This window comes from Daphnia pulex, chromosome 5 (genome assembly GCF_021134715.1).
Source record: "Daphnia pulex isolate KAP4 chromosome 5, ASM2113471v1".
Lineage (NCBI taxonomy): Eukaryota > Metazoa > Arthropoda > Branchiopoda > Diplostraca > Daphniidae > Daphnia > Daphnia pulex.
This window is the reverse complement of record NC_060021.1, coordinates 7,834,250-7,858,139: the sequence shown is the minus strand read 5'-3', so window position 1 is coordinate 7,858,139 and position 23,890 is coordinate 7,834,250. Positions and strand designations below refer to the sequence as shown.

General features: G+C 41.3%; 7 protein-coding genes across 10 annotated transcripts in view; 4 read left to right on the top strand and 3 right to left on the bottom strand.

Annotated features, from left to right (window-relative positions):
* Positions 1–6,820, bottom strand: part of LOC124193484 — a 53,383-nt gene extending 46,563 nt beyond the window's left edge. For both annotated transcript variants that reach the window (XM_046587333.1, XM_046587334.1), the window contains exon 1: positions 6,251–6,820. The gene's annotated coding sequence lies outside the window, so the exon portion shown is untranslated. The remainder of the gene's footprint in view (positions 1–6,250) is intronic.
* LOC124193487 lies at positions 221–3,118 on the top strand. The gene is made up of 7 exons (XM_046587339.1): positions 221–436; positions 565–779; positions 889–931; positions 1,185–1,274; positions 1,421–1,554; positions 1,693–2,083; positions 2,642–3,118. The coding sequence occupies exons 1-7, from the start codon at positions 397–399 to the stop codon at positions 2,722–2,724; spliced, it is 996 nt and encodes a 331-aa protein (XP_046443295.1). The 5' UTR covers positions 221–396; the 3' UTR covers positions 2,725–3,118.
* A 2,140-nt stretch (positions 6,821–8,960) lies between the features above and the next one.
* On the bottom strand, positions 8,961–10,671 carry LOC124193488 (etoposide-induced protein 2.4 homolog). The gene is made up of 8 exons (XM_046587340.1): positions 10,537–10,671; positions 10,300–10,472; positions 9,977–10,238; positions 9,802–9,921; positions 9,519–9,742; positions 9,365–9,439; positions 9,250–9,298; positions 8,961–9,173 (listed from the first exon to the last, which is right to left on the bottom strand). Exons 1-8 carry the CDS (start codon positions 10,552–10,554, stop codon positions 9,135–9,137), a joined length of 960 nt encoding a protein of 319 aa, XP_046443296.1. The 5' UTR covers positions 10,555–10,671; the 3' UTR covers positions 8,961–9,134.
* Positions 10,668–11,272, bottom strand: LOC124193489 (acylphosphatase-1-like). The gene is made up of 3 exons (XM_046587341.1): positions 11,101–11,272; positions 10,914–11,040; positions 10,668–10,849 (listed from the first exon to the last, which is right to left on the bottom strand). Exons 1-3 carry the CDS (start codon positions 11,165–11,167, stop codon positions 10,735–10,737), a joined length of 309 nt encoding a protein of 102 aa, XP_046443297.1. The 5' UTR covers positions 11,168–11,272; the 3' UTR covers positions 10,668–10,734.
* Positions 11,273–11,388: 116 nt separating this feature from the next.
* On the top strand, positions 11,389–14,425 carry LOC124193483 (epidermal growth factor receptor-like). 2 transcript variants are annotated; one of them, XM_046587331.1, is made up of 7 exons: positions 11,389–11,687; positions 11,786–12,124; positions 12,209–12,534; positions 12,614–13,485; positions 13,556–13,829; positions 13,891–14,052; positions 14,122–14,425. In XM_046587331.1, exons 1-7 carry the CDS (start codon positions 11,546–11,548, stop codon positions 14,389–14,391), a joined length of 2,385 nt encoding a protein of 794 aa, XP_046443287.1. In that variant the 5' UTR covers positions 11,389–11,545; the 3' UTR covers positions 14,392–14,425. The 2 variants fall into 2 exon arrangements, with proteins under 2 accessions (XP_046443287.1, XP_046443288.1); XM_046587332.1 differs by having other exon boundaries at positions 11,632–11,687; positions 11,757–12,124.
* A 418-nt stretch (positions 14,426–14,843) lies between these two features.
* LOC124193485 lies at positions 14,844–17,373 on the top strand. The gene is made up of 6 exons (XM_046587335.1): positions 14,844–15,250; positions 15,349–15,603; positions 15,695–15,872; positions 15,932–16,399; positions 16,465–16,741; positions 16,806–17,373. The coding sequence occupies exons 1-6, from the start codon at positions 15,181–15,183 to the stop codon at positions 17,229–17,231; spliced, it is 1,674 nt and encodes a 557-aa protein (XP_046443291.1). The 5' UTR covers positions 14,844–15,180; the 3' UTR covers positions 17,232–17,373.
* Positions 17,374–17,500: 127 nt separating this feature from the next.
* Positions 17,501–19,970, top strand: LOC124193486 (L-2-hydroxyglutarate dehydrogenase, mitochondrial-like). 2 transcript variants are annotated; one of them, XM_046587336.1, is made up of 8 exons: positions 17,501–17,996; positions 18,096–18,220; positions 18,357–18,640; positions 18,713–18,913; positions 18,993–19,157; positions 19,223–19,332; positions 19,397–19,576; positions 19,667–19,970. In XM_046587336.1, the coding sequence occupies exons 1-8, from the start codon at positions 17,872–17,874 to the stop codon at positions 19,863–19,865; spliced, it is 1,389 nt and encodes a 462-aa protein (XP_046443292.1). In that variant the 5' UTR covers positions 17,501–17,871; the 3' UTR covers positions 19,866–19,970. The 2 variants fall into 2 exon arrangements, with proteins under 2 accessions (XP_046443292.1, XP_046443293.1); XM_046587337.1 differs by lacking the exon at positions 17,501–17,996 and having other exon boundaries at positions 18,274–18,640.
* The last annotated feature ends 3,920 nt before the right edge of the window (positions 19,971–23,890 follow it).

Sequence of the window (23,890 nt, the reverse complement as noted above, 5' to 3'; positions counted from 1 at the left end):
AAGAAGAAGAAGAGAAGTTTCCGATAGGATTGTTCTTGTCTGAACGGACGCCCCAGCCGCATTCAATCCTCTAGCTTCGACTTTTAAAAGAAATAACTTTGTTTTTTCAAGAAAAAGCTTTTCTTTTTCTTTTTAAGTTGCCATTCGCCCGGCTGTAATATACACAGCAGAAGTTGTTACACACAGACCCAAGTGGGGGGAGAATGAAATAGACACGGACGTCAAACGAACGAACGAACATAAGAGGAACAACTATGTAGCAAGGATTCCTCCGCTTCCACAGTCTCAATGTAACGGGCATCGAGTGCAGTTGAGTTCAGTTACACTTTCACGCACTCTAGAGTTTGATAGGCTTAGATTTGTTTAAAAACTTTTCCCCCGACGCTGTGAAACAATATGACGGCAGTTCATCGGTTGGTCGTTTTCGGTTGGGCGTGTAAGTTGTTCCTAATTTATTCGATTCAAACGCATCGCTGGATCGTCCCCGATGATCCCCCGAACAAATAAAAATGGTTGATCGATAAGATTCCTCAACCCCAAAGGGCTTCTCTCTTTGACTTGAAGGTACCGTCCATGGACTCGTGATGCGCGGCTTGGAGGGCCCGTCCCAGTCCGTCACCCGCGGCACGGACATCATTTTACATTGCCGCTACGATTTGGAAGCGGGAGACCGTCTCTATGCCGTCAAGTGGTTCCACGGCACCAGGGAATTTTACCGCTTTCAACCAGAGCTGCAACCTCCATCACGATCTTTCCCCATTGAAGACGTCTACGTCGATGTATGTAATCTAAATAACCTTTTGGAATTCATCCAACTGGACAAATCAATGTTCCCTCAACTTTAAACCTGTTTTTAAAAATAATAAAAATATGTTTTCTAAATGACAGGTCGAGTCTTCCAATGCAGAGAAACTTGTCATCCGCCATGTTGGTGCGCAACTTTTTTTTTTCGAAAATTTTAGAAAAATTGAGAATTCATGTCAAGTTACAATTTTCCTTATTTTTATTTTTTCATTCTCCTTCGTTGGTTTCTTGTCTGACTCCAAAATGCAAATGAACGGGTTGCGTGATGGATGGCTTTCTCGTGACATCGTCAACATCTCCAAAAAATATATACAACACGATAAAAAAAAACGCATTTAAATAAAAATCAAATAAAAAAAAAAACGGAAAAAAATGCGCAGTCCCCGGGACGTCAGGCGTCTACCGTTGCGAGGTGTCAGCTGAGGAGACCTTCGAAACCGACTACCGGGAGATGAACATCACGATAGAAGGTAAAAAAAATAATAAAAATAAACACAAAAATTCTAAAAAGATAAATTTGTTTTCTTCAACTTGTTTCAATCTATCCATCGACAAAATATGTAAATTTGTTCGGCTTTGTTTTCTCCCGTTTTTTCGCATCACCCACTCGATAAAGACGCACCGTTGGGCGATCCAGTCATCTACAACATCCAATCACGATACGCTATTGGCGCTGAATTACGAATTAACTGCACATCGTTCGACTACCGGCCGGCAGCCCGTCTTCATTGGATAATCAACGGGAAAGCGGTAAGAAATAGAATAATCAATCATCAGAAAAATATTAATCCGTAAAAGTGGGTCGAGAATGAAATCAGCCGAGTGTAGCAGCAGCCAATTAAAATTTCCAATAACATCTCGGTCTGACATTTTTTTAATCGATTCCAGAAAGAGGATAATGACCCGGAGGTGACGCATTACCCAACGCGTTGGCGTTCGTCGTCTGTCGAGACGGAATCGGGCGGGGCCAGCAGCGTGAACGGGAGCAGCGCGGTGACGATGGTATTCGAGGCTTCGACGACAGTGGGATTACACATCAAGAGATTGACTCGCGAGCACTTTGGTAGCGGGCAGCAACTGACGGTTGTGTGCACGGCCTCGTCAATCGGCTCGTCTCACCAGCGCTCCAGCAGCGCCGTTAAAGCCGTTCTGGATGATGGAATAAGTAGCAGACAAGAGCAGCAGCAAACAGAGCCGCTCGTCAATCCTTTGAGGCCGTCAACGGCAGTCCCGACTCCTGCGGCTGGCGATAAGCGCCGATCTCCTCAAACCTCGACAGGTCAGTCATTAATTATAACAAGGAAAGCTACATACACACACACACAACAGTACGAGTACGACGACGCCAGCGACGTCGTCTCTCCCACGGTCTCATCAAGTCCTCCCTCGTCATCATGCCCCAGCCAGACAAAAAGAACTTTTTTTCCTTGGCGTAACAATGGCTATAAAAAGAAGATCCATCCGTCACGACGACGACCTCTTCCCCATACACAAATTCGGGCGAATCATAATAATACTGTGTGTATATATATATACGTAGTAGAGATGAGTCTAGTCGTATATATATCAGAGGCAATAACTTGGAAATAAATAACGAGCCTTGTTTGCCATCCTCCTTTTGGATGCTCTAAGCGAAACAAACAACCGACAAGGGACCTTGTTATCATTCCCCCCGTTCGACTTTATATATTTCCCCCCTTTCTTGACTGCTGCCATATAACTCCCACGGTGGAATCGCTGCTTTCCATCTTTTCTCCTATAGAGCATCAGCCTCACCCTCCCGCTTGATTTGCCTATTAAACTGATGTAGTATGTGTATATCTACTAAACCCCACAGGTGGACCCGCTCAACTTTTACCAACAAATCCAATTGCCATCATCTCGGCGACCATGGCGATGCTGGCGGCTTTGTCTCGATGATAACAAGTGTCGCATACAAATACGATGGGATGAAAAGATGGACGGAATGAGCAACTACACCGGAAGAAACGACTGGCCGAAGGGGGGAGGAGGCGGGAAGTGCTGGCGGGTATAGTACCCAGCACTGGATTCAATCTTCATTAGGATGTTCAATCAACCGAGCAAAGGAAAACGTTGGCGCAGTGCAAGACAGAAAAGAAAAAAGGAAGAAGGCGACGATGGGCTGGTGGTGTTGCTCGAGACGTTGATGGATTTGCTTTTGGGCTATACGCTGAATAGTGTTACTCACAGACGCATGCGACACAAAATAGTTAAAGACACTGTGTGTACTTAAACTGGATGGCAGTTTAGCAAAGAAAACCCTGCTGTACAATAAACCCTACGCTGAACCACTCCGCTTTTTAATTTATTCCTTTTTTATTAATAAAATCGACCCCAAGTAGAAAATCCATCTGGCCATTCGTGAACGTCGATTAACATCCGACCATTTTCCCAAGGATGTAAACGTCTATAAAACACTGGCGGCGGTATCATAAGCCGCTCCATCGGGATCGGTTTTTATACGTACATATCGCATCATCGGATGGGAAATTTTCAAAAGGGTAGCGGTGGTAGAAGAAGAACAAGTTTTCTCTTTTTCCCCTGCTGCATCCCTCCCTCTCTATAAAAAGCAATTAGATCGGCATGTCCGTATGTCTACGAGTAGTGTACCACGTACATATATATAGAGAGAGAGAGCTGTATCTAGTACACTACACCGAGTGCTCAAAAACTGGCAAGGAGAATATAATATTTACATATGAAAAGGGAGATACGAGAGGGGTTTAACCTCCCCGGGGGGAATCAAGCCCTGTGTACACAGTTCCGAGAAGAAAAAAATATACATCAAAAAAGTTTTGGTGTGTGGCAGCCGGTAATATCTTTTAATCGAATCAATTTCAATGAGCTTAGTAATATAATATCGGTAATTGGAGGGGAGAAAAATAAGAAAAAGTTTCGAACGGAAAAAAACGGGAGCCGCTCTCGTTTTCCCGAGAAAGTGAAAAAAATAGTCAACAAACTTTATTGCATAATGAGTTGAGCAACAACAAAACCCTGGCGCTTTGGCGGCAAACATCTTGATTATTTCCATACTGAAATAACCCCAGAAACTTCTTGTTTTTCTTCGTCTAATACTTTGCCTGTCGTCGTTCATTACAAGGAAAAGCCGCTCTCTTTTTAGTTCTTTCACTTGCTACTTTACTGAATCTATTACTGAATCTTTCTTTCAACAAAAACTCGGCAATTTATAAAAGAAATGAAACTTTTTGTATTTTTTAACAATTGTTCGATTTCGACCTGAAAGGAGCTGAAAAGGAGCGGCATGTCCTTAAAAAAACAAACTTTTTTATTTTGACAAGTAAAAATAAGTGTTCCGGGAATTCTTTTTTCTTTTCTCCGGTTCGTAACGAGCAAAAGAGATCGAGCCAATTTGGACAGGCGCAAAAAAAAAGAAAAAAAAGGAGCTATACAACAACAACCGAATAAAAGGAAACATATTTCAGTTGTACGTCTTAATAATGTGGTTGATATGCTTCAAGGGACAGGAGCGAGGAACCAAACCCAGCGGGGTATGGTCTCGTTTCAAATTCAGCTCACTTCTTTATTTATATACACACATATATATTTCTCCGTTTTCTTTTTTAGAAAAACATCTGAAATGCTGTGTGTATGTTCATGAAAAAAACCTACACTAGTCCCCTTATTTGGAAAATGCCCATTCTCTCAAAATCTTCTTTAGACTGGATGTATCAGCAATTTCGTTCGGCATGCCTTGGAGCGAGTTAGATAAAGACAGTACGACCGACAATTCCAGGCATTTATATTGTTTTCAATACATAAAAATGGAGAGCCTCTGGGATAAGACGGGATAAAACAAAATTCCACTGTCTTGAGATAGAGAGCCGGGGATGCCCCTTTGAAGGAAGATGATACTCATCTAAAGGCTCCGAGTCTGTCTGCCTCTCTACATGGTATATTATACGGAGTATATTTTCCCTTTTTTTTACGATTATGGAAATGATTTTAATCAATCCCCCCCGTAACAATAAAAAAAATAATATAAAAATGAACAAAAAATTGGAGATGAACAAGAAAAAAGGCCAATTTGACATTAGTTTTAAAAATAAAAAGGAAACTATCTCGGGTTCGCTCGTAAATCATAATTGTAATACAATCTCAAATCAAATAAAAAAATACAAGGGATGTGTTGGCTATTTTTTCCTCGATTTCTCCAGGAAAAGATCGAGAATGTTAGATACTATAACATCCCCATAAAAAGAGCTCGTCCCTTTTTTTATAATGAATCCAAATGACTTAATTATTTCCTTGGTGAGATTATACGCGATTTTAGTTGGGGCATAACCCCACCATCAGTGTTTTTAGATGTGTAAAACAATAGGCCAAGGCTTGGGGGGAAAGAAAGAGAGGCTCGGCGTGATCGGTACAAAGATCGATCGTGTAGGAACAAAAGAAAACGAGCGACCCAAACGAAAAGAGTCAGCAAAAATGTGTCCAAAAAGGAAGAAGAAGAAGAACGACATTGAGAAAATAAGACCAAACACACAGACACACACTCACGAAAATCAATGTTTTTCCCTAGCTAGTGTACACCCATCATTTGAAACCCAACAAAAATCCCACCCAAAAAAAAGAAAAAGTGTTTTTGTATCTCCACTCGAGTAATCTCTCACTCGGTTCCAATAAAGCGCCTTCCATTCTCTCTATAGAGACTCTTTTCACTCTCTCTCGAGTTCTCTCAACTCGAAACTAGACAAACGTGGCACAGAGCACTTGAAACGGCCCGTCTCCTCTCACGTTTCTCTGTGATGGACGCATCACCCCTCGACACTCTTCTCACGAAGAGACGACAGTTTTTTCCAAGAGACTTTTTTGTGTGTTCGATTGCTTTCAAATCGGAGAGCCCTAGCTCCTCTTCACTATTTTAGACACACTGGAAATCATCGAGGGAAAAACAGCCGGCCTGTTTTGCTTGGCCCCCAAAAAATGGTGAGGCGCGAAAACACATTCGATTTGTTAGACACGCAGCTGTAAACATAGAATGAGACTGGCAGATTGGATCAAATGGGTTAGGCTACTAAGCTAATCAAGCGAATTAAATTTAGCGCGACTCACTTCAAAATGTCAAACAACTTTTCAATAGAGGCCTGACTGCTGGGGTTTTTCCCATTATAATTAATAGTTTAGAAACACTCGCGGTCTGAATATTTGATCAAGGAGAATGAAAACACTTTCCCGACTCATTAGCCATCACGTGGGGAGAGAGAACAAAGAGTCCCCCTTGTTAGACAGAGGCTCACGAATCGATTAAAGCGTGAATAACGAATACCCCAGTTGGCTCAGCTTTATAATAGGCACAAACGCAACAAAGTTTTGGGAATAAGACATAGAGTAGACTAAACAACACCATCAGCTAATTGAAGTGAGCGGGGATGGAAAAAACAAACAAAACTTTTTCGTGACTTACCCCAATATCAAGTGTGTGTGTGTGTCGTGGAGTTTTCTGGATGCAATCAGCTGATTGTGTCTGAAATCGGCCAATGGATTTCACAAAAAGTTTTTCGCCAAGTTATTGATTAAACAAGTTGTAATGCAGCAGGAAAAGTTTGAAATCACTTAAGTTTTTTGGGGATGGGGTTTCACTGCAGCAGGTGACGAACTTGGTGTCTTCTTTCAAGGGGGGAACGGTCGTGTAGTGAAGGGCACGTGCGATCGAAAAAACCGGGAAACAGCTTGCGGGGCTGTTTTCTTCGTTTAGTTTTAGTTTTCCAAACCCTCACACACTTTTCGAGATATCTAATAAAAGCACCGTGAGAATTGTCATCAAGTTTTGCCAGGTGTTGGCGCGATATCACACAAAAGAAGAGCTAAAGTTTAAGTTTTCAAAGTAGATTTCCCTCGAGCCACCAACAAACTACATTCCAGCGTGGGCGCCACTGTGCGAGTGACCACATTTTGCATAAATACAAAAGACGACAACTAGTGTGTTTGTCTTTTGTTTTTTTTTCTCTCAATTTTCACGACACCGTTGCCATCGATCGTTCACGAGCTGTCAATTTTTTAAAAACAGATTTTCTTTTTCTTTTCACTCGTAAAATACAAATATTTATCTAAAATCAGAGAAAAAACGATACATCTTTTAAAAGTATGTCGTGACATTTTTCTTTTACGATCTCTTATCATTTTTCTACCTGATGTATTTTTCATTCAACACCACGGCGTGTCCAAACATGTTTGAGTAGCATGACGATTTTACGTCACGATTATTTTCACTAGTTTTCCATTCCAATCATTCCGACAACCACGAGGTGTTTTTTTTTCGGAAAAAACCTAATCCTGGAATACCGATCTGTTTTGTTGGAAAATTGGACTGGAAACCATCCGTTTCTGACGTTGTTGATCCTCCCCCTTGTTTGATGTCACCAACTGGGAAGTGTCATTACAGTACACGCGCCCACGACCGAACTTGAAAGGCTACACGGTGGGTTGGTCCAGCAGTTCGTGAAAACGTGGATGTTGTTTAATTATTTGACTGAAGCACCAATGCACCGCGATGGCAGCTATTAAATAGGGACAGTCTGCGCTTTGATAGAATATTATTGACACACCCACGCACATGACGCCGAGTGTAACAGATTGCATGGAGATTAGCTCTACACACACGCAGAGTTGCAGAGCTTGTTTGGGTGTGTTTATACGAACGTGACCCGAGCTTCGTCAGTGAAAAGGAACCGCTCCTGAAACCTACGTAAAAGGAAGAAGATTAGTTATTCGCCGATCGAAAAGCTTGCTCTCTTTCTCTTCAGCTGCCCATCTGTTGCCACAGGGGTTATTCAGTAGATATCAGGAACTTGGAAAATGTATACGTGCACGTCTACCGTCCAAGTGAGCCGAGGAGGAGTGTGTATGCCAAAACACTTATAAGCGGATTATTGTATTAAACAAACAAACACCTTTGTGTGCACTTCTGTGCGCCGCCATGGCATCTATTCATACACGTCTCCCCCTCTCCAACTACACTCCAGCAGCAGCCTGGAACCGTGTGTGTAAAATAATATCCGCATAAAAATTTGTCACCATGAACTTTATACGTACCGTACATCACTAACGAAATAATGTATGGTCTTGGGTTATTCATCATGTGTCTAAGTGATTTTAGTTCGTAAACTTTACCCGTTCACCCGTTCCATACCGTGAATTAGAAGGGATCTATGAGGAATCTTGGGGTCTAGCTGGCGCCTCCCGAGTGTGCCGTATGCATGCATTAAATTTCGAATGCAAAGTCACAACGCCGTTCGGCCGTACCCCTACGTCTCGTGTCGATTATTTACTGCTTCGCTCCTTTTTACCGGATAGCAACGGATGAAATAAATCACAATCCACCTCCATCAAGGCATGAAAACGTATATATGAGTTTCCTTGGCTATATTTCCAAGGAAATCTAATCATTTTCAGATTAAAATCACACACAGAGCAACAGCTGCTGATAGGTTTAGAGCGCTATCGTCTTTATGATTCTTCCTTTATTGTAGACATCCAATAAGAACCACAGTGCCAAAAGCCGGGGAAACTGATGTTGACGAAATACATCGAAGGGCGGAGGGGAGATCCAAAACACATCAGGCGTTTGATTATTTGTTGTGCATATACAGCAAGCTAGCTTATTCTTTTTTGTCCTTTTGACGGCAAACTGTCGGGGACAATAAAAGGAAAAATCACTAGCTGCCAATGTCATTGCATATCCGGGCTGCGAGCCAAAAACCAAAGGCTTGCTCTATATTTGAACAGCTGGAACAAGCTCGTGGGCAAGCAACTGCTTTTCCCCTTTATTTGCAATACACATCACCCCCGAAATCATTGGCAAATAATAATGCGATTGTTGATTCAGTTACGGGCTTTATGTGAGGTGAGGCAATATTTGTACCTGGTGGAGGGTCGCCGTTCGATGTTTGGTCACCTTTTTTCTCCGGTTCCTTACTCCCGGCTTTCTCCATAAAAGGATTGCTGGCGCCCTGACTGTCAAAGATATAAGGTGTTGAAATATAAATTACAAGGGGAAAATCTTTTTCTCGTTTCCATTTATGTGCCGTCTCATAAATTTTTCAAGCGACGTCAAAGAAGATTCGAGGAATCATAGATTGTAAACTTTTTTGGACGATAAAACTTTCTTTTTGGTATTATAATAGAAAAAACAAGACCTTTTATTCCCGTATTTGTACACATCCTGATTTGATGATCCGTTGTACGCGAACAAAATGATTCGTTCACAACCAAGAAAGAACAAAGATTTCGGTCACACGCTCAGGGTAAAAATGTGAAGCTAAAAATAATAGAGGTTGTGATGATGGCAGCTAGGTTGATCGTCTCCGGCCGATGGTACGGTTGAAGATCTTTTAAAATTTAAAAAATAAATAAAAATAAGTATTAACTAGAAATGAGAAAAAGATCTAAAATATTTGCTGGTACCGTATTGGCAAGTGCGACAACGGGAGAAAAGAGCCTCAAAGGATAGTTTCTACATTCAAATCGATTGAAAATGAATTATTCTTTGTTCACTCGGAAAATGTGCATTCATGTATACTTGGCTTTAGTAGTGGGTTGAGCTTCATTACCACTAATGATGAAAAATGGGAAGAGCACCGAAAAAACACATCCACTACATTTCCAGAAAAGAAAGAAAATTGAACTAAGTAAATTAGTTTAAAACTACTTTGTAAATATTAGAAATAGCATACCTGACTAGAGTAGATGAGGGCAAGGAAGTTAAGATTGCTAGTGGCAACCCAAAGCCAAAAAAGTAAGGCCAGTGGTTTTCAATGTGAGTAAGGCGCTTTGGCAATTCCCAACCCTCATTAAACCACCGGTACTCAAATGAGTATAAAGAATAAAGCAGGCACAAATGAAGCATTGACAACAAGTCGTTGAACACTGCAATGGGCAGCAGTCCCATTATCATGGCCTAAAATCATATTAAGAATGAGATTAGATTTCAGGCAATAGTGATTTTTCCCATATTACCTGAACCAAAAACAGTGCTTGAATAACCATACTAAAAAGCATATCTGCAATCATTTTGCTGATGCTTGGTAACAGCTGAGGCCTTCCTCTCGAGTATTTGTAAGCAGCATCAGCGATATCCTGAAAAAAGGTTTATGAATCTAAAATTGTTCAATTTTGAACCTACTAAACATACTTGAAACCAAAAGCAATTCACACATTTGCTTAAAACAAACAAAGGAAGAATCCATAAAGTTGAAAAAGTTGCAGATAGCACAGGTGAAGTCCAAGACCAGACCCATTGAGCAGCATTTAGCTGCCCTCCAAAACTGAAGCTGAATGTAAGTAGGGCTTCAATCAAAGGTAAAACTATTCCATTGAAAGCAAATATTGATAAGCAAAACACTCCTCCGTTTAACAGACTGCATTGCAGTGTTCTGTGAAGTATCCGAGGTTCCCTATACAAAACCAAACAAAAATTTATTTTAATTCAACTAAATTTTAATAATTCACAATTACTCTTGTTTTTCTTTGGAAGCATCAGATGTGTTTGTATGAGAACGTCTTACGATTTTGCTTTTGGTTTCTCGTTTAAGACTACGTTGTAATTCAATTTCACGATCCAACGTAAATATAAGGATAAATCCTCTAAGACTGTCTAAAATTCCATGGGATACAGCAGTAAGCACATCCTGAAATTTGAGAAAAGCTAGAGTTAGATCAATCTTGTTAAAATAAGAAAACGACTTTGATTACTTTTATATGCTCCGCCATTATGAATTAACTTGTTTTTGTCAATTTTTACCCAGAAGTCACACAGTCGTCACCATTATTCTCATTTTATACTAGCAGACGACAGTTGAACGTAACCAATAGCAACAGACCTATTTACCACCATTAACAAAAACGATGTATTTTTGACATTTGAAATAAATTACACGGTCAAACGCCGAATCATTTTTTAACACCAAATGCAGTAAATGACAGGCTTTCAATGACTTTTTCGTTGCGAAATTCCGCTTTATCAATACGCGACTGAGGACTCCCCTTGTATCTCAACCACTCTTTCCTGAAGAAAACCATCATATTTTGTAATGAGACAGTTATCAGCATTTGTTTAAAAAATATGTTACATCATGTTAACTTGATCGGGAGTTCCTTCTAAGACTCCTTCAACTGTTCCAGATTCCGTGTTTCGACACCATCCTTTCAGTCCTAGTTTGCTACCTTGATCTCGAGTGCATTTCCGGAAGAAAACACCTGAATCAAAAATATTCATTTTGCAGTATTAATTGACCAGAGATCCGTAATCAAGCATACCCTGGACTTTTCCAAAAATTTCAAACTCGACTGAAACTAATGAAACGGGGGATCGAATTTCTGCCATGTGAAATGCTTTGTTTTGCTCCCGGATTTTCACTAGACTACGTCGTCTTCCTAACGACCGCTAGGTGACTGTAAACAAGCCTTGACGACGACGACGGCGGGAAAAAACGAACGCGTGAACTATAAACCAAGATAACGATGTTTATGATTAATTATACTGTATATCAAGGCAAATTCTGAACACTGATCCGATCGAAAAAATTTGCATTTATTTTTCCTTGATCATCAATGTGAATAAGGTTATCTTTTCTTTAGCAGAACCCCCAATCTTGATTGAATGTTATTGTTAGATAGCACAGAATCAGAATCGTCGCTCGTGCTTATTATTTTATTTGATTTCCAGCAGTTGCGCATGCATGAGAGACCGAATTAATTGAGAATGTTTCTACCTAGCTTGAAACTACATTTGCTCTTTTGCTTGAGTGGCGTATTGCTATTTTACATGTCAGACAGTTCAGCAGTCGGATTGAGCAACGTCCATGATCAGATTTCAATTGATGATGCCCGAAAAGAAGAAAAAGGTAATTATAAAAATTAAGTTATTTTGCATCGAAATATTTCTTTGTTATATTGAACATTAATCTAAAAAGGGTAACATCTGATCTTGTGTCTCGATCAGTTTGCGTTGGTACCAGCAGCCGGATGTCGGTTCCTTCTAACCGGTCTGCTCACTATCTAAATTTACGCGATAACTACACAAATTGCACGTACATTGATGGCAATCTGGAGCTGACTTGGCTCCAGGAGGAATCCTTGGATCTAACTTTTTTGCAACACATTCGAGAAGTCACCGGTTACGTTCTCATCTCTTACGTCGACGTCCGGCGATTTGTCTTGCCCGCTTTACAAATTATACGCGGACGGACGCTCTTCAAATATAACACCCATGGCGACGAAGGATTCGCCCTAATTGTCATCCTCTCCAAAATGCACACTTTGGAAATGCCCGCTCTAAGAGGTAACGACCCATACCAGTAATCGTATCGATTATTATTACAGTTTGTTATCTTGAAATGACTCAAATCTAAATTTATATTTTCAGACATTTTGGCTGGAAGTTGCGGGATGTTCAACAACTACAACTTGTGCCACGTGAAAACCATCAACTGGGAGGAGATCATCACGGGTTCGGGATCGAAATTCGTTAACGTTTACAATTTTACGGATCCGGAGCGGGACTGCCCGCCATGCCATGATTCGTGTGAGGGCGGTTGTTGGGGCGAAGGTGCCGAAAATTGCCAGAAATTTTCCAAAATCAATTGCAGCTCTGAGTGCAATCAAGGCCGATGTTTCGGACCGAAGTCAAGTGAATGCTGCCATTCGTTTTGCATTGGTGGCTGCACCGGACCCAAACCAAGCGATTGTTTGGTAATAATTACATGAAAACTAATTCCAGTTTTAGTACTTGCCAATATTGTGCAACTTTAAAAATCCTTCCCTTCAACAGGCTTGTCGCAATTTCTCAGACGATGGCGTCTGCAAACAAAAATGTCCTGCAACGCAGCGCTACAATCCCATCACCCACTCGTGGGAGACGAACCCAGAAGCAAAATTTGCATATGGCTCTAGTTGCGTCAAAACATGTCCCGAAAATTTCCTCAGAGACGATGATACTTGCGTCCGCGTTATTTGTCCACCCAAGAAGATGGCCGTCGACGGAGAGTGTGTTATCTGCGACGGACCGTGTCCAAAGACATGCAAGGGCGTCGAGTTTGTTCATGTTGGAAACATTGAGAGCTTTAGAAACTGTACCGTCATTGAAGGATCCCTAACGATCATCGACCATTCGTTTACCGGTTTCCAACATATTTATCCAAATTTCACGTTCGGCCCGCGTTATCCGCTAATGCATCCAAATCGGCTGGAAGTTTTTTCCACCCTTCAGGAAATCACTGGATTTTTCAATATTGAGGCTTCGCACGAAGATTTCAAAAATTTGTTTTATTTCCGCAACTTGGAGAAGATTGGCGGCAGTCAATTGACTGAGTACTTTTCGTCATTGTTTATATACAAGACGTCGTTACAATCGTTGAACTTGCGCTCTCTAAAAACGATCAATTTCGGAAGTGCCACTTTCCTGGGAAACAAGCAACTCTGCTTCGCCGACAGCATCAACTGGACCAAAATCATGAAGTCGCTTTTACACGAGGCTCTCTCCGTCGATAACAAACCTTGGGAGAAGTGCAAAGCGTCTGGATTCGTCTGTAGCACCCAATGTTCCCTTGATGGCTGCTGGGGTCTTGGACCCGGCGAATGTCTTTCATGCGCCCATTTTCAACTGGACGAAACGTGCATTAAAAGTTGCGACCCTAACTTAGGGTATGATTTTGTTTCGTTTGGAAAATTAAATTAACACATCGTAATCAAATTCATTATAATGTGCAAATAGAATTTACAGGTCAACCCCTAAACTTTGCAAATATTGCCATCACGAATGCGATTCTTGCACGGGTCCAGGGCCTGGAAATTGCACAGCTTGCAAAAATGCCAAAGATGGACCATACTGTGTCCCATCTTGCCCGATGGGAAAGTTCAACGATAGCGGAAAATGTTCTCCGTGTCACGAGAATTGTGTCGACGGTTGCACAGGACCAGAGAACAATATCGGACCAAGCGGTTGCAGCTCTTGCGATAAAGCCATTATTAAAAGCGACGGCGAAGTGGTTAGTCTGATGGATGATAAAATGTTGCTCAACAAAAATGGCTGAATTTTATTCGCATTAGGAACGTTGCTTGGAAAAGGCGGAAACGTGCCCGGATGGATACTACAACGATTGGGTTAAGTTGCAGGAGCAAGGTCCACTGAAAGCGCTGATAGGCGCTGCTATCTGTCGCAAATGTCACTCGCGATGCGAAAAGTGCAATGGTTATGGCTTTCACGAAACGGTAAGAATCAGAAATAATTCAAGAATATTTTCAAGTTTTAATGAATGATTTCTCAATAAATAAAATCAGGTGTGCCACGAATGCTCAAAGTACAAGCACGGCGAAGTTTGTGAAGACGAATGCCCACAAGATTATTATGCCGACGAGGAGAGCCGCACATGCTTAAGATGCGCCAATGAATGTCAGGGTTGCACGGGACCAAGTGCTAACCAGTGTCTGAGTTGTCGAAATGTCAGCACTACGCTACAGTTCAACTGCATCGCTAGTCAATCGAATCGGCTCAGCTTTCAGCGCTTGATTTTACTCCCTTTTCTGATAATTTTGTGGTTTTTTAAATAAAAAAGAACGATCTGGCATAAACTTAAAGAACGAACGAAATTAAGCATAAAATACGCACGCAAAAATTCTGTCTAAATTAAATTTAGTCCCCACTAGATTAATAAGTTGGATGTAGATTTTCAAATCAAAATCCAACTTCTGTGTGGCGGTGATAGGATACAGTGGCTGAGGTTATCTGTGCTATACGTTTGCTCTTCGATTTTTCAACTAATGCGAAATTCTACAAGGCAAAGTCTGCTATAATAATTTTCCGAAGCTTGCACTTCAGTTTGCATCAAAACGATGTCGAAATAGATCAAGATAGGAAATTTCTGGAAAAAACCAAACACATGACATGTTGTTCATATGTCTTTGATAAACCGAGTTTTACCGAGAAGTTGACAACCGAAATATGAGTATACCGAATCTTGATTCTGGACCCCCCACAAGCCGAGCGTGTTATAGGTTAGTTTTGTTTATTTGAGGAAATAGACCACAAGTCTAGAAAAGTCAATCCATATGTAAACACCGTCAAAAGAAAAGTTTGTAAATGTTGTGATGGAAGAACCCAGTCGGCATCTTTGAAACGTGGGTTACTGCGCATTTAACGGCATTTTCATCAGCAATTTTTAGAAAAGATTTCTTCAGAATAAGGAACCCACTGAACCGTCACTACAGGCTTACAGTATATAAATACTGAAATCGACAGTAGGATTGCACAGACGACTTTTAGAAAGCAACAGACATCTTACTTCTTCTTAGAGCTTAATAAAGTTTTACATTCATTTGCTGCTGGCTGGAAAATTAACAATGAGATTACTTTTTCTTGGCTTATTAGCCCTTTGTTGCATCTCGTCTGCTTTGACGACCACCAGTGAAGGTAAGAACGAAATTAATTACTATTTACTAGCTATTACAAATTAAATCTCAAACCTGAAGTTTCGCCCAACTTAAAATATTATCGACTACGTTATTTAGGTAACAGTACAGAGGATAGTTTAGCAGATGGATCAACTAAGGAGGTAAAGGTGTGCATCGTATGCGTGACGGCTGACCAAAGCGAAGAAGAAGAAGAAGAAGCGAATCCGTCCGAAGCGAATGCCCATCACGAAATTTCACACTCGGAGAGAAAACAAAAGTGGAGGAAAAAATGGCTACTCAGACGAGAAAAGAATCGTTTTATGGATCATCGTCATCATCACCCCCATCAAGAGCACAAATGGAGTAAAAAAGGTAAAAATTTGTCAAATTGAACAGTTCTCAAGAGATTTAGAAAAAACAAATTTAATAGCGTTTTCTTATTTCGTGCTCTTTAAATAATTAGTTAGGCGATTCCATGAACGTAAAAACCGCTGGAATGAAAAGAAAAAGTTCTTAAAGAAAATTCAGTACGCAGAGCGTTCATCTCATACCGACAATTTGAATACCGCCATGGACAAGATGCTCGAGCATTTCACAGGAACGTTGAGCAACGGGAATTCGACATTCACTTTAAGACTGGAGTAAGTTTAATGAACCTCAGAATATATGGTAAATTTTAAATAAAATTCCGCTCTTTTAGTAAACCTCACGTGGACATGAAAATTGTACCCTGGACGTTCGTTGAACTCGAAAAAACCAATACATCAAACGCTTCAAGAAATCAAACAGCCGAAGCGGAAACTGCCGATGCCGATGTGGAAGATAACGAAGATGACACGAATGTAGAGGAGGACTCTAAGCAGGGACCTGCCAATACTGAAGATGAATCGCAAACATCAGCCGAGGCAAACACCGCGAAAGAGGACACTAATAAGGCCACAGAGGACGATAACGATGACGATGACGACGATGATGACGAAGAGGCAATCACCGAAACTTCCGCCAATGTTACTTGTCAAACAAACAATAGCACCAAGCGATATTACCTTACTTCAAAGCCTGTTCCCGTTGTGCTATCGGACGGTGCTGTCGAGTATAACCTAAAATTACTCAGTGAAGAGGAAATCAAGTGCAGAAATGGGTCCACTACGGAACAGCCTACTGAACTGTAAGTAATTGGCGCAATCGGAAAGATAAGATCAAAATGTATTCATTGGCTATTTTTGTATTTAGTGAGGATGAAGGCAAAGAGCCAAAGATGAGCAAAAGGCGCCAGCGAGCATACGCGAAACGTTATTCACGAAGATCGTTTACCAGAGTGGAAGGCGCTGAATTGATTGAAAGAAACGGCGATGTCATGATCGGTTCACGAGAGAACTCCAGTATCCATGTCGTCGATGTTCAATTGAAAATTGGACCCATCACTTTTATTATGAACAAAAAAGTTGCCTATCCATTTAGAAAATCTCGTGTAGCTTTTCCCGCTCTGATGGCTCGTCTTCGTTTAAAGGTATAAGGACAAGATTCAAATCAATTGACTGTTAAATACTAACGTTATTTTCTTTCGTAATTAGATTTCGGAAGGGCAATTGATGTCAGCGAGATTTAAGCCCAAAAAGATCCAACCAAGTGAAGCAATTGTCACTCTCCAATTAAAGGAAAATGAAGCGCTAATTAGCACTGAGCAAGTGATTGCCAAACTTGTGGGTTACCTGAGCCAGGAGACAACTAGCGCTTGGAATTCGGGCTACCTTCTGCGCCGACTCAAGGGCAAATTTAAGCAACTTTACATTGGTAAAACAGTTCATAAAAAAATTGAGTTCAACAACGAAGACGCGCGGAAACTTGTCGAGCTCTTGACAGCCCATTCGCTTAGCTCCATTTCTGACCAGCAACAACCTTCAGCAGAGCATCCTACTACATATGCACCAGTACTAAATGAACTTGAGGAGGTTGAAGTATTGCCGTCCTTCACTACATCAAGGCCCATTACCCAATAAAACCGGAATTTTTCCATCGCTAAAAGCCAAGGTGTTGTTAGTGCCCTTTTTAGCCTACTGTAGATATTTCGTTTTCAGCACGGGTATCTGTTATCTGGCTCTTTAATTGAATCTGAAATACATATACTGCTATTTACACAAATTTAAAAAAATAATAATAAAATAAAAATGCTTAAATTGCCAAACCGCTTCAAGCTAGTAATCGGAGTAGGTTATGTAAGCATTGTAAGCGTTACACAATTTCTAACAAGGCCAGATTTCAAAAAACGGGTCCCCAGGGGACCCTATTTGCACGATGCATTAACAAATGTAGTAACCAATTCACAACAAACAGAATTCAAGGACGAATTGCAATTTCAACTTACGTGACCAACACTGTATGTGATTTCAATTCACGTGATCACTTCGTGATTTTAAATACTTGAAAAGTTGAAATTACATGAAAGCCACCTTCTGGGGAATAATAAAAGTACTATCAAGATACAACCTTGGATCGTCTGCCCTTTAGTGCCGGTTCGTCCTCTATGAACTACAGGAGGACCTGACGTTCATCACGAACAACAAACAATTCCCAGCACATAAAATCCACATAACAACAAGCCGAACGAACAAGTTGCCGTGAACTAAGCACAACAGCACAATGCAGAGTATTTTTCGAAATGTACGCCATTGCACCACTTTTTCGCAAAATCGGGCGAATCTATTGGAAGCAACTCTTATTCCATCGTCAGCCTCATCTATAAATAGAAAATATTCTGCTCAAGGGTAATACACATTTTATAGAGGTTATGTAATGCAAGATGGTGCCATTTTGCTTTACATTTTTACAAAAAATAATTTGATTCTTTAATTTTTTTAATCAAGAACGGAGCCTGAATATGACATTGTTATTGTTGGTGGAGGAATTGTTGGGATGGCAACGGCCAGGGAGATGATCATGAGACACCCTAACATGAAATTTGCAGTTGTTGAAAAAGAAAACTGTTTGGGTAACTAGCAGTATCCTGTTGCTGTAGTTCACTTTTTAATGAAGATTTTGCAGTGTAATTTGATGCTACAAGAGTGTTATGTTAAGAAGAGAAAAATATTTCACAAATGACAGCAGATCATTCTGCCTAATTTCAGCTGCACATCAGAGTGGACACAACAGTGGAGTCGTTCATGGTGGGATTTACTACAAGCCTGGATCACTGAAGGCTAAACTTTGTGTTGAAGGACTCCACCTCTCATACAAGTACTTTGACGAGAAAGGGATTCCCTACAAAAAATGTGGAAAACTTATTGTTGCTGTTGAAAAACAAGAGTTGCCAAGATTGGAAGATCTCTACAACAGGGGGATTCAAAACGGTGTCCCAGATATTCAAATGATTGATGGAGCCAAAATCAAAGAAATTGAACCATACTGTCAGGTATGAAAAAGTCTGATTTTTCATTTGTCCTAGCAAACTTAATTCATTTTGTATGCAATCACTTCACTTAAGGGTCTTAAAGCAGTGTGGTCGCCTCATACAGGTATTGTAGATTGGGGATTAGTCACCCAGTATTACGGCGAGGACTTTAAAGCCTTAGGAGGTGACATTCACTTAAATTTTGAAGTGAAAGATTTCAAAGTTTCCGAAGAAAGTAAAGTAAAGGCCCTCGCGAGCAATAAAAAAGGAGTGCAGGTCACGGCAAGCAATGGGGTAAAATCAAGAAACGATTTCAACAGTAAATTTTCGCTGTAGTCATTAATTGTTTGTATCCATTTCCTTTTAAAAATAGCAATCTGTTCGGTGCAAATACGTTTTGACCTGCGGTGGCCTTCAATCAGATCGTCTGGCTGAACTTTCAGGCTGTTCTAGAGAGCCACGAATTGTTCCTTTCCGTGGCGAATATCTTCTGCTCAATCCAAAGAAAACACATTTAGTGAAAGGCAATATTTACCCGGTAAGCCATTAAAATAAAACACAGACAAATGTGAAGTCTCAAAATAAATTGAATTTGATCTTTAGGTTCCCGATCCTCGTTTCCCATTCCTTGGCGTCCACTTTACTCCAAGAATGGACGGATCTGTTTGGCTGGGCCCAAACGCAGTTTTAGCTCTGAAGCGCGAAGGATATAGGTATTATGCCCTTGTGCCAAATTCAAAGAATCACACCAAAACATTTCAATGAAACTACTTTCAGTTGGGGAGACATCAACCTGCGAGATCTCTTTGATTCTTTGCGCTATCGCGGATTCCAGAAGTTGGCAGTCAAGCACGTCGCATTCGGTCTCCAAGAAATAGTACGATCTGCCTTTATTAGTTTGTCCCTCAAAGAACTGCAAAAGTACATACCGGAGGTGCAGTCTTCCGACATCTCCAGGTACTAAGATTTACCCTTTTATTGTTTTCCAGACAATAAAAATTCCCCAAATTGCTTACACACGATATATATATTTTCTTGATTTCGCAGAGGACCAGCTGGGGTCCGTGCTCAAGCCCTTGATGCCGATGGAAGTCTGGTGGAGGATTTCGTTTTCGACTACGGAATGGGCGAAATCGGTCGTAACGTAATTCACTGTCGAAACACCCCTTCACCTGGTGCCACGAGTTCGCTCGCCATCGCCAAAATGATCGCCGATAAAGCCGAAAAGGACTTTCTCCTGAAATGATCCACCTTCTAGAATATTGTTACTTGCCCTCCCCCTCCCCATTCCCCGATTTATGAATAGTCGCTTCTTGTTGATAGAGCTATTACAGTTGACGTTATCCCCTTATACTTTCCTACTTCTTGTGCAGCGATCTTGATTGGATGGCGGTGAAGTGAAAACGGATGCGATCCCATGTTGTCCTGGAAACTCTTGAGTAAGTAGACCGCGCCTTTTAAAAAAATGATCCACGGGATCGATTGGGAGCGGTTTACAGTCTAAACAGCTTTCAACTGCCGTTGCTACTCTCGTCGTCTTACCGAAACTTTTTTTTCGGGTTATAATTGATTCTGAACTTGCAGCTTGAGCACGCTTTTATCTCCACCCTCACAGCCGTCATCCAATGAAGCAAAACACATCGTCTTCATCCACACCTACACGAGGCGTTGCTTATAGACGGAGGCATTTCAACAGTCCCAAAGCTTCCCAAACAACAACAGCCAAAAAAGAAAATAGGGATTTATAAAATGGTGTTTTTGATTGCTAAAGGTTATTTTTCTTTTCTTTCTTTCCTCATCTCAATCTCATCTTCAAAGACGATTCTCCCTCCTCTCTCTCTCTTTCGCTCTTTTAACTTTTCATTCCAAAAAAAGTCTTCCAACTATCAAAGCGGGAGATGAAAGGACCCGGAAAATGTAAAAAAAAAAAAAAAAAATAGATAGGGATCGTTAGATTTTTTTTTTATTTCGAGACCAACGTCTTCGAAATCCGGATGAATAAATAATAAATAAATAAATAACACACACACACTTTTTATTTCCTTTTTCTCCAACCCTCGTTCCGTGTAACCCTCTGGGGTTATATCAGCTTAGGGCTTCTTTTTTTATTATTTTTTCGGAGTTTTAATGCGACAGTTTCTCGTTTCGATGTCCGACATACGGTTTAGTTATCTTTTTTACGGTAGCTGCTGGTTGCGATGGATGTGCACTGGAAGGCTCATCACATTTTTGTCTAACTTGTTTGTACGGTTCTTTCGAGACCGCACAGCGTGATTCTCTGGACCGTGTCTAGCCTTACATGTGGCACAACACGCACAGACGCAATCGTTCACAGCTTTCAGCTGGATATTTAAATCTTTCAAATGAAACAGACATGGGAGGGGGGACCACGGGCTGTGTGATCAGCGGGTGGGAGAGGCCATATCGATCTGACATTTCCCTCATAGCACATGCACGCTGCTCTGTGTCCCTCCCCATCAGAGAGAAAATGGCTAGAGCTGAGCGGCGCTGTGCGGCCCGTAAATAACAGACTGGCCGCCCCGACTGATTATTTGACGATATACACACCCCTAAGCTTATTTTTTGGGTTACATTTACATGCATTGAATATGAGGAGGGAAGGAGAAGAAGACGATGGGAGAAGACGATGGGAAAAGAATGAATAAGTTGGACGAGAAGATGGAGGGCTGTTTTGTGACCGTCTGACAGCGCCCTATTAGTTGGTCGGCTGAATTGTGCAGTGTCACACTCAAAGGCCATCAAAGAGAAACGTTCACAAACACGAATAAAACGCTAGCGACGATACACGCGCATCACATTTCCCATCATCGGTAGTATAAAATATACACAACCAAGCGATATTATATATACACGTCCAGGGGAATAGAAGAAGACGAAGCCTGAATCTTGTGTGAGAAGCCTTACGCAATATCGCATTTATTTACACCCAGAAGCGAACCAAACACAATTTTCTTCTTCTTATGTTGAGGGGGGTATATACCTATTATACCCGGTAGTAATGTATATATGGGACTCAGATCTACGCATCATTTCTCACTGGTGGTGAATGAGAAAAGAAAAGAAAAAAGGAGGGAAAAAACGAACTATTCTTCTACACTTGGTGGCTGTGATTTCTTTTCGTTGTTGAGTTAGTTGCGCCCTCCTTATTTTCGTCCCTCGCTGGAAATGGAATGAGACAGACGAAAGAAATATATAACCCTCCAAGAAAAAAAAATAGAGGGTAGAAAGAAGAAGAAGAAGAAAAGAGAGGAGGGTTGCTTGGGTAAGTAATCATCCCGGAGCCAGTGGGCGGTCGTCTGCCGTACGTGGCGCCCGCGCCGGATATACGCGCACCAGCTCCGTGGCGAACCCAATATAGTGCGCGTTAAAATTTGGAAGAAAAAATAACAACACACAACGAAAAATGTTGTGTATATCCTATTCTTTAATTTCTTCTTCATTTTTCTCCCCTCCTCAGAAGACTGTATTTTTCCACGCCCTTGTACTGTAGTACCCCCCCTGCTAACCGCTATATATACGTAACCAATCTTAGTCAACCCTTTTTGTCTTCGGGGTGGAAACTTCTTTTGATGTACACACACACAGCAATGGATTGAATAAATAAAGGATGAAATATTACGCGTAAAACACATGAAAAAAAAGGAAGCTCTTACACACCACACCCACTTCACTTTTACGATTTCGTTGGGGGAGAGAGAATCGATTGTTATTCTGTATTTTTATTCCGGTGAATGATTACGTAACATTTTTTTCTTCTTTCCCTCAATCCACGCATGGATGAATCAGATTGCCCTCAGTTGCTACCGACAGAAACCGAATGATTGGAGCCCGGAATCAAAAGAATATTAACCAAAAGAATAAGAAAAAGAAGAAGAAGAAAAAAAGTTTATAGTACTCTAAGCTTTTGGCTTCTTCCTCTCTCTGTGTGTGTGTATGTTCAATGATCAGCCGTGCGGGAATGCCTGCCGCTATTGCTCGGGATTATTATTATACGATGCCGTTCCGCTTCAATGCCCACTGACGAATATTTCCATCCAGTTACCCCCTTCTTCTTCTTCTTCTTCTCGCGCTGGACTGTGTGAGAGCCAAAAGCCAAGGCGAGTTTCCATTTCGTTCACCCGGCAACCGATTTGTCTGCTCCACTTCAACCATCACAACTCTCGACAAATTGCTTCTTCTTTAAACGGTCCAAAGAAAGAGAAAAGTAAAAATAAAAAAAGAAATTGGTCGACAACACACACACACATAACAACAGGAAATGGTGAAATAACCCGCACGACTTTAAAAAGCTGCAAGAAACAACGCCGTCGTCGTCGTGTCAAGATGACGTGTGTGTTTTTGTTTTCTTGGCCCGGCAAGAGCGCCATTCCGGTTCTTTTCCCCAGCTCCGAAAAAGGGGAGTTGTGGTGGTGGTACTTTTGAACGTTGTCGTGTTTGTGTGTTTGTAGTTATACGGGCGAGAATGCGGTGCAAGGGGAAAAACCATCAAGAAGAAGAGAAAGGGGGTGAAAAACTACCAACAATAAAAACCTCCCAGAAAACAAGAGAAGAAGAAGAACGCGGGGGTTGAACGGTTCGTGCTTGGCACCAGGAAAAGCCTTCGTTCCCCCGGCTGATGTGCGGAGTAGGAGGTGTGTGTGTGCCATTTTCAAAGCGAAACGAGTTCAATGGCAGCTAGACGGAAGAGTAGAGAGAATGGGGCGGATTTATACCCATGAACAGTGGACTGCACATAAGCCAAAGAGCCACAAACTTTTGTGCTCCGGCATTAAAAACTCGGAAACAGCTGAACTGGATATACTATACGCAAGAAAACGGGAGTCGTTCGTGTGCCGGGAAGAAGTACTAGTACATGTGTGACGAGAGGGGGGGGGGCTGAGTTTATATACTTTTACAGACAGAGATACATCTCAGCAACAGGGGGGTGTTGGGACAGCAAAGTTGTACCCACTATACAACCGGAGAGAGTAGACAACAACAGAAGAGGATGATCTATTGAAACGGACCCGATAAGCAACGAAGAAAAACCAGTTCAGAATTTTCCCCCCTCCGTGGATGGAAGAATAAGAATTCCGGCCGCTAGAGGGATACACGGGGAAAAATTTCTTTTGTTGTAAAAAGCTATACGAGGGTGAGTGTTACTATATACCCTATGGGTCTATCTCTAGGTACCAAGGTGAGAGAGAGAGAGAGATTGTGAGTATACAAAAGAATAATATATAAGAACCAAATACAATTCCGCCTTTGTAT